We start from the raw sequence: 16129 nt of genomic DNA on the forward strand, positions 1-16129 counted from the left end.
GCTGGGTAACGAGTGTGGGTAACGAGTGTGTGACTGCAAACTCACTTCATAGTCGAGCGCAAACAGAAGGCCGGATTCCACGACTATTAAATTAGATTCCGATCCCAGGCTTTTAGGGACGTTCATATAAACGAGGCGTGGTCTGATAAGGTCCAAAGCGTAAAGGAGGGAAACATGCTTAGCCGCTGCAGGGATATACCTGCGACGGCCGAACAGGGTCCGGTTCTTATTATATATAATATTGCAGGAAAAGGCACCCTAGCGGCTCCATGGTTCGACTCCCTATTGGCTCAAATGACACAGTCCCCTCGACTGTTGCGACTCGCCAGGGCCACAAGTTTAGCAGTCTATTACTAGACAATCGGGGAATCAAGCAACATAACTGAACAAACAACGGGCGACGGTCTACTGGAAAACCGGTTGCATCCTTGGGAAATTTACTTGCTAAAACTCGTACCACTCTTAACGCCCGTCACTGTATTAGAAAACAAAACTTTGCACACGTTCTGGCTTAGGGAAGAGGGTGGATTGGCCAGTAGGAAACCAGTTAGAGGTTTTGGCAGCCAGCGATCCAGCGGAGTTATGCATGCAGGACACTAACGGAGCAATCGACGGCAAGGAATAACCCGGGCAGGACACATGGGCATTTGCCTAACCAGATGTTGTAGCCCCTTCTCAAACAGGGGATTTTAGTTTCTGTTGTGGAGGTACCACTATTACATGGCTGGTATAAAGGTCATGGTTGCGGCAGTGCAACGGCGGTTCCGCTTCCGCAACCAAGCTATGAGCCCACATCGCTGCGAGCCATAGTATGCTCCCTCCATCCATTAAACCCAGATGGGGCTCAATTTAGGCGTTAGTCAAAGCGCCCAACAATAAACATAAGGCCTGGGTCAAAGGGGCCAAAACACACAGACACACGGTGAGCCTGGAGTACCTAACTTTCGGCGACTTTTTTGCGGGCAGGTTGAGCGCATTACCTAGTCCTGCGAGAAGCTAAAAAGGTCGCGGAGATTGTTACGTGACGACAAAACGGGTCGAGGTTGCACATTGGTTACATGCACATATGCTACACTACACTTCGGTAAAGAGTGTTGCTACGTTGTTGCGTTTCCGCCTTTGGACATTCGTATGTTTACATTTTCTCGACGTTATTCCAGTTGCGGTAGGTGTCGTGAAGCAACGAGGATGAAGATTTTCTCAGGATTGTGTCGGTCCGGCTGCTGTCATACTAAGGCATATTACGAGGCAGTGATAATCTTGTGAGTGATCAGAATAACCCTTGCTAGTTGACCGGATAGTTACCGTGTACCATACTAGGTAGCTCGAGTTAGGGTTAGCGGGCAATGTATGGGGGTCTGAGTGCGCGCTAAGCTGGTTCGAATACGGAGTATGGTATTCTTCCGAGCAGGTTCCAACTCTGCACAGACTAGCCATTTTACGCACTATGTAGACTCCTTAATCTCGAGACCGCAGTTGGTGCGACCTTGAGCGGCGGAAACCCTGGGCAACGATGCATGATCAAAACTTGGCAGCGCACTGCGCAATAGGACTATGGCAGTAGTTTTCAAATCCATCGTTCTTGAAGTATATGCAATGGGTGGCGACAGTGTCGTGACTCGTCAAGCATCTATATCAAGAATTGTCAGCCACAGGCGGAGGAGGGCCTGTGAGAATCGCATTATGGCGACGCTGAAGTTCCTCTTCAGGTTCCCTTATTTCCCGGTCAGGCTGTGTAGCGCGGTCAGTTAACTGCCGTCTGCGGATCACTTGCCTAGACCAAAGACCAATAAAACGCGGTATGGCATCCCGATTCTCCACTGTAGACTCTTCAATTTTGGTTTCTGATTGCAGGGAATTTGGTTGACGTACATTGCGGGGTTGCATTGCCCATACTCACGCGCGCACGCTTGACTCGTCTGGTCCAAGCGGAGGATGCTACCGCTATTGCCCTCCGATTCAGAGATTGAGGTTCCGAGGTATGTCGCCCGCAATCGGAGGTGGGACGGACGAGAGCACTCCGATCCTGCCTTGGTTGACAAATGAGGTATTAAACATGCCGCAACAACCGTTCGCAATACATGGCAATATCTAATCCATGCACAGTATCATAACATGATAATTAAATAACATATGAGCTTATCTGTTCCTACGTCGCGTAATCGTTTGTTTGCGGTACTTCAGGGCCGAACTTTCCTTGGTTTCTTTTCGATTGTCAGGTCTTATGCTTCTCCATCTATACTACCCAAGCTCCCTGACATGGTCTCCTCGTCGTATGCTCTGAATTGACAAGTTGGCTTCTTTGGAGGTTTTGCTTCCATTTCGATTCGTTTGGCTAGAGCATTAAAGTTGATGTAATTGGCATCATACACTAAATTCCCGACTGGAGAATATGGTCGCTAATAATTGTTCTCTGACCCGTTGTTGTGGCTAAAGCAGCATCCACCTATTCTCCGGCCTCGAAAAGATGCTCGTCACTTAGAGAGACATTAGGAGTACGACGGTCCTTAGCTGGCGTACCATTGATAGATAGCTCGAAGATATGCATGCGCAAGCCTCAATGTAAGCCTAGAAAGATGCCTTGACATGTTCGGCTAGGGAACGCTACATGTATTGATTGGAAATCCAATGGACACATATTTTGTTATGAGACATCGGAAACCTACTTAATGCCCTAAGCACTACCTACCTTTAGAATAAGCTAGCAACGCAAAATATCTTTTTCTAGTTTGTCAATGTGAGTCCGTGCCGAGGATCTTGCTTACCATAAAGGGCCTTATCAGCTTTCTTAGGGCAAATGCCTCGTTGCCTCTTTCTGAGCCTACCTATTTAGCTGTAAAATAAACGTAGTGAGGTCGTCAAAATTTACTTGATAGGTCTAGGATTGTAGTTTGGGCTACAAGATACACCTATCCTGGGACAAGAAACACGTTATCCAGGCACCAATCGAAGGCTTTCGACGTTTAACCTTATGACGTACTCCAATACAAATATCTATGTTGCAACAATGACCGCGCGGGGTATTTATATAGTGTTATGGTGATGAATCAAGGGGGTTCTACAAGGGGGCCATATACGACTTGGCCACTACACACCGCAATAAGCTTCAAGTTTTTGAAAACAATAGCATTATATTAGCTATCTACTCTAATATGAGGACAAAGAATGACACCCAGCGCAGAGTCAAAAGAGAAACAAAGGTGCGAAGCCTGTGTAAAAAATTGAAAGTCATATCACCACCGTATGAGAATCCAACAATCCTCTCTAACCCGCGCGTGAGAATTCCAGTGCTGCGCCATTTCGCAGTAATATGACTACTTGGTATTAGTTGATGTAGTTGTCTCAAAAGAGCGGATAATCGTCTGGCTCGGGTAGACAGTCTTTTTTCCGAACTTCTCCCAAAGAACGATATCGATGAAGCTTTGGCCGCAAGGGCAGCAGAGAACTGGAAGGGGAGACACCACATCCTGCATCGATAGCTTCGACTTCCAGTGGAACTCATGGTGTCATTCGAAAGTTGTGCCAGAGGAATATGATGGATTCTATTGGCAAGAAGACCTTGAGAATTATCTCAGATGGGATGGCAGCACTCTCCGTCGAACCTAGAGGTGCAGACTACTTGGGCATGGGTTCCACTGTCCGTGTTTCAAATCAGTCTTGAGGCTCACAATCATTTATATTCGACCGTGGGCCTGTTCTTCCCACAATCGCTATTACGCTTGAAATATCAATCAAGGCCCTTTTTCGAGAATTGTCCAAGGGCAGAGCAACATTTTGTTACATTATACCCCTCCTTATGGTTGTCAGAACTGGTGACTTCAAGGCAGGTCATAAACTGCCTGGTCGATAGATATTTCTCAGTACACCATCGCGCGTAACCTCTTGTTCACAAACCTACTCTTAGAGCTCAGCTTCATGAGGCGATCCCGCATTCACAACAGCGCTCATGGCGAATGATGCCCCACACCATATTGACTGGGAGCTTGGTGTCTCGATAGCCTACACAGGAGCTGGATGATGATCCATATTGCCGTGCAATGTCTTTTGGAGAAGACGAATCATTGTTGGAGAGTTCAAAACTCACATTTTTACACTTGGTAATTTCAGACAGAAGCGAAACACACTTAACACGGGCTTGGATTTTCTTGGGTTTGCTACCCATATGGCTCTCAGTTCGGGTCTTCATTAAGAGTTGCCTGACTGGCTCATTAATTGATTGCAGAGGGAGATGCATCGGCATGTCTAGTGGGAGTTTTATGTTCAGCGGCGGCGTGTCGAGTACCTTTAGGAGACCTATTCTTCTCCCAGACACAGAAGCTGTGCATGTTCGGCCAGTACTCAATATCCACCATATCCACGAGGAGGTGAGTGTCTTTTTGAGCATCCTATGCTGTATCTTTCCTGATAATCTTTGCGATAGTACTTCACCATCAGGACTATGGAGCTGCCAGTCGAAGTTAATGAGCCAACTTGATACTCTTGCATGAAGATTCAGAGCAACTTCCATACACGCAGCAATTTTATCTCAACTTGGTTGCTATCATCTTCAGGAATCACGCCAGGTGACGCACCGTCAATGAAAGCCACTCTTAGAAAATGGCTTAAGTCACTGCCGCCATATTTTCAATCGGATTACGATGGTCCTATTGCCGAGCCATGATTCCTGTTTACCAGATCGCGCGTATTTGGTAGCGTTTCTAGAATCTTGAGATCATTCTTTCGTGAGGCTCTTACCATCGATAAGAGTAAAGGTACTATGCCGCCCAACACTACCTCAGTGGACGGATGTTGCAGGAGTGTTGCGGTTCATGCTACCATTGCTACAATCGAGTTGATCGATTGCTACACGAAGCAGGGAGCTATGAATAGACTTGTCACATGGTATTCGATGCCAGTACCCTTAAGCCATTTCGCTACAAAAACACAGCCTTGAAATACAATGACTTTGGCGATATTTGTAACTACTTCTTTTTCCAAGCTTCTCTCGTCAATGTTCCTGTCATGCTTAGAGACTCATCATCGTTCAGCTTGCCTAAACGGCAGAAGGACATCCATACAGTTCACCCCAGCTTTTGCAATGTGTTTTCTGGCAACTCGTTGTATACTCGCTGTTCCAACATTCTTGAAGTGATCCTTCTGTATGGTTACTTGGGTGGTTCAGAAACCGTTTGTTCAGACCCTCCTCCGATATATCTCCAAAACACCAGTATGGAATGGAAAAGGTCGCCTCTTTGTCGAATCGCTAGGGTGTCATGAGAACAATGGAATAATCATATTGATGAAAAGCAAGTTTGCTGACAAAATGTATGTAATAGAGCAACTGACGCACCGTGGGAAGTACCGCAACATTCTCAACTTCGTGCTTCTTCAAATCCTTTGCCAGAGGAGTCGTAATAGTTATTAACTTTCCAGACCCCGGCACACCTACCACCAGGCATCAGTTCGGTAGCTGTGCATACATATCTCAACAAAAGATCCCCCGCTTTACCGCAGCTGGGACTAGGATCCCCACAGTGCTAGCTAGTTGGTCTTAAGCATCATACTACTACAATATTGTTGCATGGTGAGCCTGTCATTTGGGCAACAAACGCCCCGAAAATGAGGATTTTTCCCAACGGCCTTCCTGGCGTTTTCCGTTAGCAGTGGGGCTAAGAGCCAAGAATTACTTGGAGAGGATCGGCGATGAGGGGGAAGTATGGCAAAAATGGCTCACGATCTTGGAAAGAGGTAGACTACGATAGGACCTTGGTCCGCTATTAACTGGATAGATGGATCCTCAGATTGGCGCTAGATTGAAATCTTTCATTGGCCAGAGTTCTGTTGTCCGGAAATAAGGCTACCAAACGACTCACACATGGTATCTCATTCGTCCAATGCCTCCGTTGAGATTCTCCATTCCCCATGGGGCAGAGCTACATGCTCGTTCCATCCCCCAAACGAGTTCGTAGGTACACCTATATAAATGCCGCATGATTCTCTCCGGGGAATAAAATATTCCCCAGATCCCCAGATCAGAAAAAGTTGCCGAATAAGCCGCAAGTGTGCCGAATTACCTACTCCACTCTCAACTACCAGAATGTCGGGTGACCACGCAGTCACCGAGCTAGGCGGCATGGCCCTAAAGCAGAGCGTTTGGCGATACCTCCGCGAAAACCCTTACGTCTTTGGCCTTTCTGCGGTAAGTGAACTTCCTAATATTACTCTAGATGAATACAAGAAGAGAAACACTGACTAGCATGGGCTTATGCAGTTTGCCAGCTTGGGTGGTTTTCTTTTCGGCTATGATCAGGGCGTTGTCTCCGGCGTGTTGACGATGGAATCTTTCGCCGCCAAATTCCCCCGCATCGACACTGACAGCAGCTTTAAGGGCTGGTTTGTCTCAGCACTACTTCTCTTTGCATGGCTTGGGTCTTTGGTGAATGGCCCGATGGCCGATTTCCTTGGCAGAAAAGGCTCCATGCTACTGGCCGTTGCCATCTTCATTCTTGGATCTGCCTTCCAGACCGCCGCAAGTGACGTCCCACTATTGTTTGCCGGTGAGTAAGAGAGAAATGGTGGGTTAGTTCTGTGCAGTAGCTAATACAATAGCAGGTCGCGCCATTGCAGGCTTTGCCATTGGCATGTTGACAATGATTGTGCCAATGTACATATCAGAGCTGTCCACGCCCCATATCCGTGGCACTCTGGTTGTCATGCAGCAGCTCAGCATTACACTCGGCATTCTTGTCAGCTACTGGCTTGAGTATGGAACCCAGTACATTGGCGGCCCTCGGTGTGATCCCGACATCCCGTACTCAGGCGGCACCACAGAACTCCCCAAGTTTGACCCTTGGCACGACGTTGGTCCTAGAGGATGCACTGGTCAGTCTGATGCCTCGTGGCGTATTCCGTTCGGCCTCCAGATTGTTCCGGCTCTGATTTTGGGCATCGGCATGATGTTCTTCCCCGAGTCTCCGCGGTTCTTTCTCATGCGTCGTGAGGAGAACAAAGCCCTTGCCGCGTTGGCAAAGGTCCGCCGTGTTCACCCAGACACCGAATATCTTCGCGCCGAGTATTTGGATATCAAGGCTGAAGTACTCTTTGATGAATCAACCAACCGTGATAAATACCCCGGGAAGGAGGGAATCGCACTCTTCGCCGCGCAAAATCTCGCTCTGGTATCGTCTAGGCCTGCCTTGAAGCGTCTAGCCATTGGATGCGGCGTCATGTTTTTCCAACAATTCATGGGCTGCAATGCTGTGATATATTATGCCCCGACAATGTTTTCTCAGCTTGGGCTCTCCGGAAAAACTTCAAGTCTTCTGGCTACGGGTGTATACGGAATTGTGAACACGTTGTCGACACTACCCGCCCTCTTTCTCATTGATAAAGTCGGGCGGCGCCCTCTTCTCCTATGCGGCGCTGCCGGTACTTGTATCTCACTGGTAATCGTGGGTTCGATTATCGGAGGATTTGGTGCCTCTATACAGTCGCACAAGTCCGCTGGCTGGGCCGGCATTGCCTTCATCTACATCTACGACATTAACTTTTCCTATTCGTTCGCGCCCATCGGCTGGGTCCTCCCATCAGAGATTTTCAATCTCGGCAACCGCTCGAAAGCCATGGCAATCACGACCAGTGCAACCTGGATGTGCAACTTCATCATCGGCCTTGTCACACCAGACATGCTCGAAACCATTGGGTTCGGCACCTATCTCTTCTTCGCCGCTTTTTGCGCCCTCGCCTTTGTCATGACGTACTTCTTCGTTCCCGAGACTCGTGGTAAGAGCCTGGAAAAGATGGATCTGGTGTTTGGCGACACGGCAGCCCATGCGGAGAAGGCAAGGCTTATGATGATTGCGGCTTCTGTGGGCCTTACCGACGTGCTACCTGCCGAGAAGATTGAGCACAGCAAGGAGAACTATGACATAGCAGAACACCGGTCTTAAGAGCTTTCGGACGATGCGCGAGCTTTACATCAGCTTTAAACCAAGCCAGCATAGGACTTTGTATCGATTCATGAGTCAAAGCTAAGTCAGGAAATGCATTCTCGCCCTCGTCCTGCAGCTGCCTATCTTCAAAAAAAAAAAAGGCGAGGCGGGGGGGGGGGGGGGGGGGGGGGGGGCGGAACTCGGTCAGGTTTGGCCAGTTGAAAGCCCAATCAAGCAAATTCATTTATTTATTTCCTGTTCATATACCCCTCCTTACTGCTTTAGTTACAGTTCTTGAGCGGCGTGGGGGAAATCTGGGGGATAAATTAGTAGCGGAGGTTTAACGTTTGCGGAGTAAATATTGGTCTGTCGTTGCTTAGACAGCCAATCATCGCCATATGATGTTGTTCTTATCATCAAATGAGTCGAAAGCAACCCTTACAGGCCCTGTTAGCAAAATGTGGTTGAATTAAGGGTTCAGGTGGCAGCTGCAGGGATCATGACACTGAGATGGGCCGATGATGAGATGGAAAAATGGGCCGACGGCGTCAAAGCTCCTGAGCAAAATGATGGGTTTCAACCGACGTTAGAAAACCTGAAAGAGCCATCACACCAACTCTACTTATTAACTTCTCGAAATACATCTGTGTCGATGTCAAAGCTGCTGCTGCTGCTAGATAAGAGCAACGCACCAGTCAGGGGCTCGTATGGTCTGACGATGTGGCGTTGCGAATCATGGATGAAGACCTCAAACATTTGCAGTAACATAACGTGTATGGTCTCGGCCCATCCAACAGGCAAACGTCATCCCATATCGACCCATAAACAGCTACCTATGAAACGCATGAATCTCAAGTGCCAGAACTGTGGCACCATGATGCGCCAGCCGCCCATGACGTCTAGACCACATCCTGGAATAAAAGTTTGCCAATGGAATCAATTTCTCGACGTTTTCTTTCAAGTCTCTTCCGCCCATAATCGCAAACTACCGCTGCATACCTTCAAACCAGAAGCCAGCACCATGAGCCAGAAATCCGGTTCAAACGGCAGCCTAGGCAACTCCAGTAACCCTCGCCCGGGCCAGTCTCCCTTTCCTCCGTCTAATGCATTAGTCCGACAAACAACGCAAGGTTCCCAGCGGAGCAAGGGGACACAGCAAAGCCAGTCGTACTCGAGTTCATACAGCAACAACTTCAATCGTAACACTGCCAGATACAGCACCGGAAGAACCGAAGAAAGCTCTCGTTATAGCCAAGAATTCATAGACCCTCCCGAGCGATCACAATCGCCTCCCCTTCGGCGGAAACAAGGAGAGGACGACATCAGAAAGAACTGGGAAGAAAGCATATATGGGTTGTACGGGGACCTCAAAACGCCCAGAGAACCGCCGCCACTACCACAACCACGGCCTCAGCAGGAGCAGCCACGGCGCCGAAGCCAAGAACCAGAACCAGAAGAGGACGAGGGAAATAATTCGTTTGACGAGGAAGTTCCACGGCGCACAAACCCGCAATCGGAACGGCAACGATCCCGCTACAGCCGCCCCCGTCAGAGTTCCAGGCCGGAGCGACCGGAACCGAGGCGCCGAGCCTCCCGCCAGGATCGACAGCAAAACGAGCAGCAAGGAGAACAAAATGATGACACCAGCTATCGGCGCGTGCATGTAAACATTGATATCGGTGGTGGTGGAGAAGGGCGCACGTGGTCCTGGAGTACTGATGGGCGTGGAGGACCCAATGTCAACTTCGGAACTCCCTTTGCAGATACAGGTTTCCCATTTGGCGGTCGGAATAACAACGGCAGCAGACTGCCTGTGAATATCCCTTTCGGTGGCGGACTTCCCATCAACCTCCCCTTTGGTTTGTAATAGAACAAGCCCAAGTCAATTTCTTGTAGACCTATATCATAATTATTGAGCGATATCAGCAAAATTTCCCATATCTTCTATAGGCAACATCTTCTGGCAAAACCTTGAATTTCTTTCTTCAAGTTCTCAATATTTATATTAGGGAAGTCTACCTCATGACGATGCCAATGCGAGGCTCGGCCTGCTTCGCTAAGAAGTTTGCATCATCGCTCGGGACAAGAAGGACCCAAAAGTGGTTTCCCCAAGTAACGTCATAACCAGCTTCGGCATATTCTGTAAGCGTTAATGAAGGTAAAGATCTCTTACAGTTGAACAGCATGACGCAACTTGCTAAAGACCGTCTCTGCCCAGTCATCTCAATGGTTTGCGTCAGCTTTCGTACATACTGCCGAGACCCAATATGGGAAGAATTTTAACCGACTTATGTACATACGAATGAGTTCATGACCGGAGTGCATGCCTCAATTAAGGTTATCCCCGTGATGAAGACCCCTCTCCAGTTTCGTGGAGCCAAAACTTGAAAGCTTGTGTTCTTCGACGCAGTCTCGAACGCTACATCGACCCCCTAAGCCAAATGCAAGTATAACAGCAAGTTGCACGCACCCACCAAAACTCAATGCTCATGTTTCTGGACCTCAAGCTAGCATCTTCTCGAGCCCTTACACTTACAGTCACGTACAAAACGTAAGAATTAAGCTCGATCTCACTGACGACTAAGTTTTGGGTTCAGATAGTACTCCTCACCTCACAGTAGACAGTGTCGTCCACAAATCCAGCGTAAATGTCGATACAAGCTGCTTTGTTTAGTAATCTCACTCTCTTTGAAAGACTATCGTGGACATTGTAGCTTCAACAGAACTCAGTGGTAGCGAGTGGAATCATGAGTATACTGGAGCAATTCTGTCTCCTTGGACCCCGTTTTCTCTCTTCAGAGATTCTTGAGCATCACCAAGTTTCAATTTTCTATTAAGCCTCCGCAATTGTTCCGATTCGCATTCCTTTTGACGGACTCTTCGTTCTCTTCCAAGAATAGTCGCGCTCTTGTAGAGAATCTACTCGAAAGCTCTACCGAGACAAGAAACGCCGTTTTGTCACAATGTGGGCCGCAAGGAGTTGGTCACCCGAAAATTAATCCAGCCACCGAGTGTACTTGGACCCTTCATATCCACACTCCGTCCAACAGTACCTAATAAGCACGCTCGGCCTACTGCGCGAACTTGAACCAATCAGACACTGACAGCTTTATCAGCTCAATTCTCTTCAAATCCTCGCGAAGTGTGTTTTCGTGGCTGCCTTACAAGGAATACTCACATAGAGGACCTATACATCCATCACGGGGAAGAGGCAGTGGAGGTAACCTCTCCAGGTCGGAGGAAAAGGTCCGTAGGCTATGGGGGCCTCTGAGAGCAGCACCGACACTCTGGCGGGTCTACCGAATGTCAATCACCTCAAACAAGCAGACCATACCAATGAACTGCTGAAGTTGAGGCACAGCGTTGTGAGATTTGGCTACGACCACATACTGAGAATAGGCCTCATGAGACGGCGGGCGGACCAAACCCCCCGAAAAGGCATTACCCTGAGAATTCTCATGTAGCAAGGGTCCGCCTCCATGGCAGGTGAGAGAAAAATGTGCTGTAGTGGTGGGCTGTGTCGCAAACGGCAACGTAGAGATGGCAGCTGGCGATTGTAGCGCACCGGGTCATTTGGTCCGGCATCGAGGCGGAGAAGATCCTCGTTGTCGTCCCAAGTTTTGACGAAGTCAAAGCTGTGCCTACTGAACACCAGACAACGAGACGGATTATCACGTATCAGGGACTTGGCTAACCAGATGGGATGATAAGTTAAGTTGTTCGTTCCCCGAAAATGTGCCTCTAGTTATGGTTGTTGACATTTCGTGAAATGGAAGGATCTAACTATCAGTAAGATTTTCCTAAGTGTATTGTCGCTGCTACTATTAAATCATCTATTAAATTGTATGTCTCCAATTATGATCCAAGGTTTTCGTTTTCAGGTACATGAACAGTCAAATATTATGCTACTTTATATGATTTAAATCTGCACTGTATAAGTTCCTGATCAACAGAAGACCTGGTACAAATCAGTCACCTTCGCCCCTCCAAGAGTATGCGGAAAGGCCCACGGCTATGAGCAGTTACCTGAGTTTTGTGGTGTTTTTTATTTGCTTCAGAAAAGCCTTGGCTTCCCCTATCTACTGTGTCTTCAAGCCCACATCCTCCAATCGGCCTACAACGCTTGAGTGCTGACAGACCCAGGGTATTACACAAAACTCATCCTACGGACATTCCCGGAACATTTCAATTAAACGAAATATACAATCTTTGAAAGTGATGTCGCTAATAAGTGGGTGGGGGAAGACAGCAGCAGATAGACGCCACAGTAAGAATGGCAAATACATATATAAGGGAGACAACTACGATCATGGTGAGCCAATTGAAAACTTGCATCAATACAGCTTCTCGAGTCTTCTCTACGATGATATAGATTTGATATTATTCAGTCTTTGCGGCGTATTGTTGTTTCGACACCTAATCATCAGACGAAATGACTCACTTGGTCAACAGCAATCCACCGTCAGAGGCCTGGCATATTCCACCGTCTTTGACGAGGTGACTCACCTACGCAGGCTACTGAGCGGCATCAGAAATCCATTTGCCGACCCGATTAAATAAATTTGACAACTATCACGACCTGATAGGCTCACAGCTAGACAACTCAATCACACTGCCATCGCCGCCACGTCCTTGTAGACAGGGTGTCCACAGTCTCCATCACGAGAAGCGATGACCGCGATACCAGCACCATATATAGTGACGTGTCGTCGGACCTGCATCTTCCCGTCGCAGCACCGCCTCGACGGTACGATACACCTACCCCTAGACACCACCTCGTAATCGTAACAACCACGTCCACAATGGCGATTGCGGCCCACGGACTTGCCGCGCAAGGATGCGGGACCGATACTACCTGTAAGATACGAAATACCATCTACAAGGCGGTCCCGCTTGAGGTCGCACAGGTACACGATAATAAGGCGGGACTAATACGTGTACTCCTATGGAAGCAGACGCTATCATCAGAGGGATACGAAGTATCTATAAGTAGAGGTGTGGAGAACGATTGGATCGAGGTCGAGACGGTTCTAGAGGGCCTAGAACAGGTCCGCAAAGGAACGGTCAGACGATATTGCCATGTAACCCTTTTCGGACCTCGGACTATGGGCTGGGATCTTGATGTTATCTCGGCGGCAACAAAACGTTACCATCGAGGCCGTGGCGTGGCTGACGAGTCCAATAGCATGGTTTCTGTGATGCCGAGGTGCTAAGTGCCAATGCCACTATTCACAAGGGTCTGGCTGGGCTTAGACTCCACTGCTCCCGGAAGGCTCCGTCGTCGCATTGCATGAAATGTAAGGAGCGCAAGACATATAGAAAATACACGCAAAGTACAAAAAGTGGCGGTTTGATTGGTGTCGAAGGTGAGGCAGGTTCGCAAGTCCCACCCTGTCCAAGACCAGCCCAATATACTGTAGGAATTTCTGAGCAACCTAGACGCTCCGTATCGTTAGTTGGTCGTCGAAACAAACTCACTACCCCTCCCCTGTGGCGAGTGTGAATTCTGCTTGACCAGAGACTGCTGAACCACAAAGGCCACTTTGCATTCGCGGGCATGACGAACCCCGCGCGCCGTGGCCGACGTGAAAGTCAGTCCCCACACGACCCCCCTACGTCATAGAACCTTCGCGAAATTTCACTGCAGCTCATGCCAACTTACTTCGGCACGCAAAACAGCACTCGTCGAACAAACGAGAAGATTGGATTAGAATTGGCGCCATTGATGAAAGACGGGCAATATCACATGTCGTCAATCATCCTGGGCCGGTTGCATAGCCCCTAGGCCACCCAAGTACCTAGACCCGGCAGCACTCATTTGGGAATAGTCTGAATGCCCTCAAAACCTCGACTGCGGGAACCAACGTGGCCACTATGCGTGGCAGCGGCAAGAGGGGAGGGGGGTTCGTAGATGCAACATGGGACCGGTCAAATTTTGCTGCCGTAAGTCATCCCAAAGGGGGAAACGATCGTCAACCACCGCAGCCGTGTCTGGCCGATCTGACAGGGGCGCTTAGCTCTTGTTGTGCACGGCAAAAAAACAAAAAAAAAAGGCCATCGAGTTGTGCGCAGGACCCGAAAGCATGTTAACCTGTGCAAGTCATTCGCATCTCGAAGAAGTAATGTTGCATCGGAGCCAGCTCCGCCATCCGATCCGATCCGATGCCTGGCATGTTGAGAACCCTAGACCTAGGTAGCATAGTTTCCTGCTAGAGAGTACGACATAACGAACAGGTTGCCGTCAAGTCAAGAATCTCCTGATCGGGCATCACTGGTTGAGACTCCGGGTGGTCATTGCCGTCGAATTGTCGCACTGTCGTGGCCGGACAAATAAGGTGGATGTTGGTACGTGATTAAGAGCGTCGTACTGAAGCGTGCATCCACGTTTTGTAGGCGGGGTTTCTCGTGAATTGGATCCTGAACAAACGAGGATATGGGTCGCAATAGAAGTGCTTTTTTCCTATAGCACGACTCGAGCCGAGCGCCAGCTGGTTTCTCCACCGAACTGGCCAGGTTGGGCTCGGCCAGAATCTGGCAAAGGTTGGCACCCAGCGCCACCTGGGATGTCAAAAACTCAATCTCGTTGGGCGTCGACAGTGGATAATCCAAAGCGTCGCAATGAGATTCGGGCACCCACTGCAATGACGTGAGATGATTGTAGTGTATGATACAAAACGCATGCAGAGGGCGGTTTCTCCAGGCTAACCAAGAACCAGAAGTTGATTAGTTTCGTCTGACGGTCACGACAGCGAGCGCGCAGTCACCTCAGACTTTGCGTTTCTGACATAATATCTCCAATATCGAATCTCTATCCATTCATCTGGGGCCGCCGGAATCCCTTCCGGCCTTGCTTGCTAAGTTCTGATTCGGTGTCCGTTTCAGAACAAGCCAATGCAACGATGTGCGCTAGGCCTTTTTTCTTTTTTCAAACCTCCTCCCCTGTATAGGGACTGCATGGCTAAGGCAAGGCGAATCTAGTGGTTCGATGGCATACCTTCTGAACCAGTCTGTTGCTGCTGCGTGGCTGCAATGACCACTTGGCGCCAGCTCTCTCAGGCGCCGCAGCTAGGACATGTTCAAATCGGTGGGGAGTGAAAGGGCTGTTAGCCTCTCTCGCACTTTGGCGTGAAGCCAAACTCCCATGTTCTTCTAGGAGTCTTGTACATGTATTGTGTTAAGTAATATCATGCATGATGCTTATGCTCCGTTTTTCCCCAACTGTGTTAGAGAATTATTATGTACCTGTGCGACCCGCAGAGGGACCGCTTTGGATACGTACCTCAGTTCAGGGTCTTGCTTTTGACATGGTTAGCCCGGGCATAGGTATGTCGCTTTCTCGAAACGACCAGAAGCCCCGGATGCCGTGTGGGCCAATGTCGGAATGTCGGCGCCTCGTTCGATGTTGACGAGTCTTGTTCGCGTTCCGAGCGAGGGGCACATGGCAGAGTCCCTACTTTGGCAGGCAAAGTCAACAGACCCCAGTCATGGGATTGACCTCCTGGGAGCGACGTCGGGCTGAAGCGAATGGAAGGAACGATTAGACGCTGTCCAATCAATGCCATATATGTGGTCTGACAACCATGGAAAATGTGTCCTCATCAGCAATTTGTCCTTTCCACGGATAGTAAAACCCCTATGGCGGCAGCACCGTTTTCTGTAGAAGCCCATTCCTCCCCCTCAGTGAGTCTATGACGTGTAGTTCGAGCGACAGTTCGGCCTGGCAGCAGCAGCAGCAGCAGCAGCAGCAGCAGCAGGGGATCCCCTGACTAACAGTGTACTTACCATGTACGATGTACATAGTGGTTCACAAGTCATACATACACAGTTAGAACGGGCGGCGCGGCTGCCACTTTGTCGGCTCCAATCTGATACTTGTAGGCATCCCGAACATCCGCCCACGCTCCTGCTGCAGCTAACGATAGTGCGGCTGGGGGCGGAAAGTCCAGACCCCGACACGAACCTCGAGTGTCATGCGCGGCCTACCGGCTTATCAACTCAGAAAGAAGGTAAAGCCGGCGAAGAGAGGTGCCTGTTGTGAGGGCAGACAGACCGACCGGCCGACCGATCAACCCGGTCGAGCCGTTGGTCTAGCCTTCGTGGTACGTTGAAGCATGCAAGTCGCGGAGAAGACAAGGAATGTTGATGGGAGGGAGAGGAAGGTACTAATGAATGAGGGGAGAGTAGGGTCAGGCAAGGTACCCACGTGTAGGTACAGTTGA

At 49.2% G+C, this 16129-nt stretch overlaps 2 protein-coding genes across 2 annotated transcripts; both read left to right on the top strand.

Moving 5' to 3' along the window:
- Nucleotides 1–6076: 6076 nt before the first annotated feature.
- On the top strand, nucleotides 6077–7928 carry GLRG_07587 (uncharacterized protein; the record flags this gene model as incomplete). The annotated part of the gene is made up of 3 exons (XM_008098402.1): nucleotides 6077–6178; nucleotides 6251–6536; nucleotides 6592–7928. 3 exons carry the CDS (start codon nucleotides 6077–6079, stop codon nucleotides 7926–7928), a joined length of 1725 nt encoding a protein of 574 aa, XP_008096593.1.
- A 1003-nt stretch (nucleotides 7929–8931) lies between these two features.
- On the top strand, nucleotides 8932–9777 carry GLRG_07588 (uncharacterized protein; the record flags this gene model as incomplete). The annotated part of the gene is made up of 1 exon (XM_008098403.1): nucleotides 8932–9777. The coding sequence occupies one exon, from the start codon at nucleotides 8932–8934 to the stop codon at nucleotides 9775–9777; it is 846 nt and encodes a 281-aa protein (XP_008096594.1).
- Nucleotides 9778–16129: the final 6352 nt, after the last annotated feature.

The sequence above is a fragment of the Colletotrichum graminicola genome (genome assembly GCF_000149035.1).
Source record: "Colletotrichum graminicola M1.001 genomic scaffold supercont1.33, whole genome shotgun sequence".
Classification (NCBI taxonomy): domain Eukaryota; kingdom Fungi; phylum Ascomycota; class Sordariomycetes; order Glomerellales; family Glomerellaceae; genus Colletotrichum; species Colletotrichum graminicola.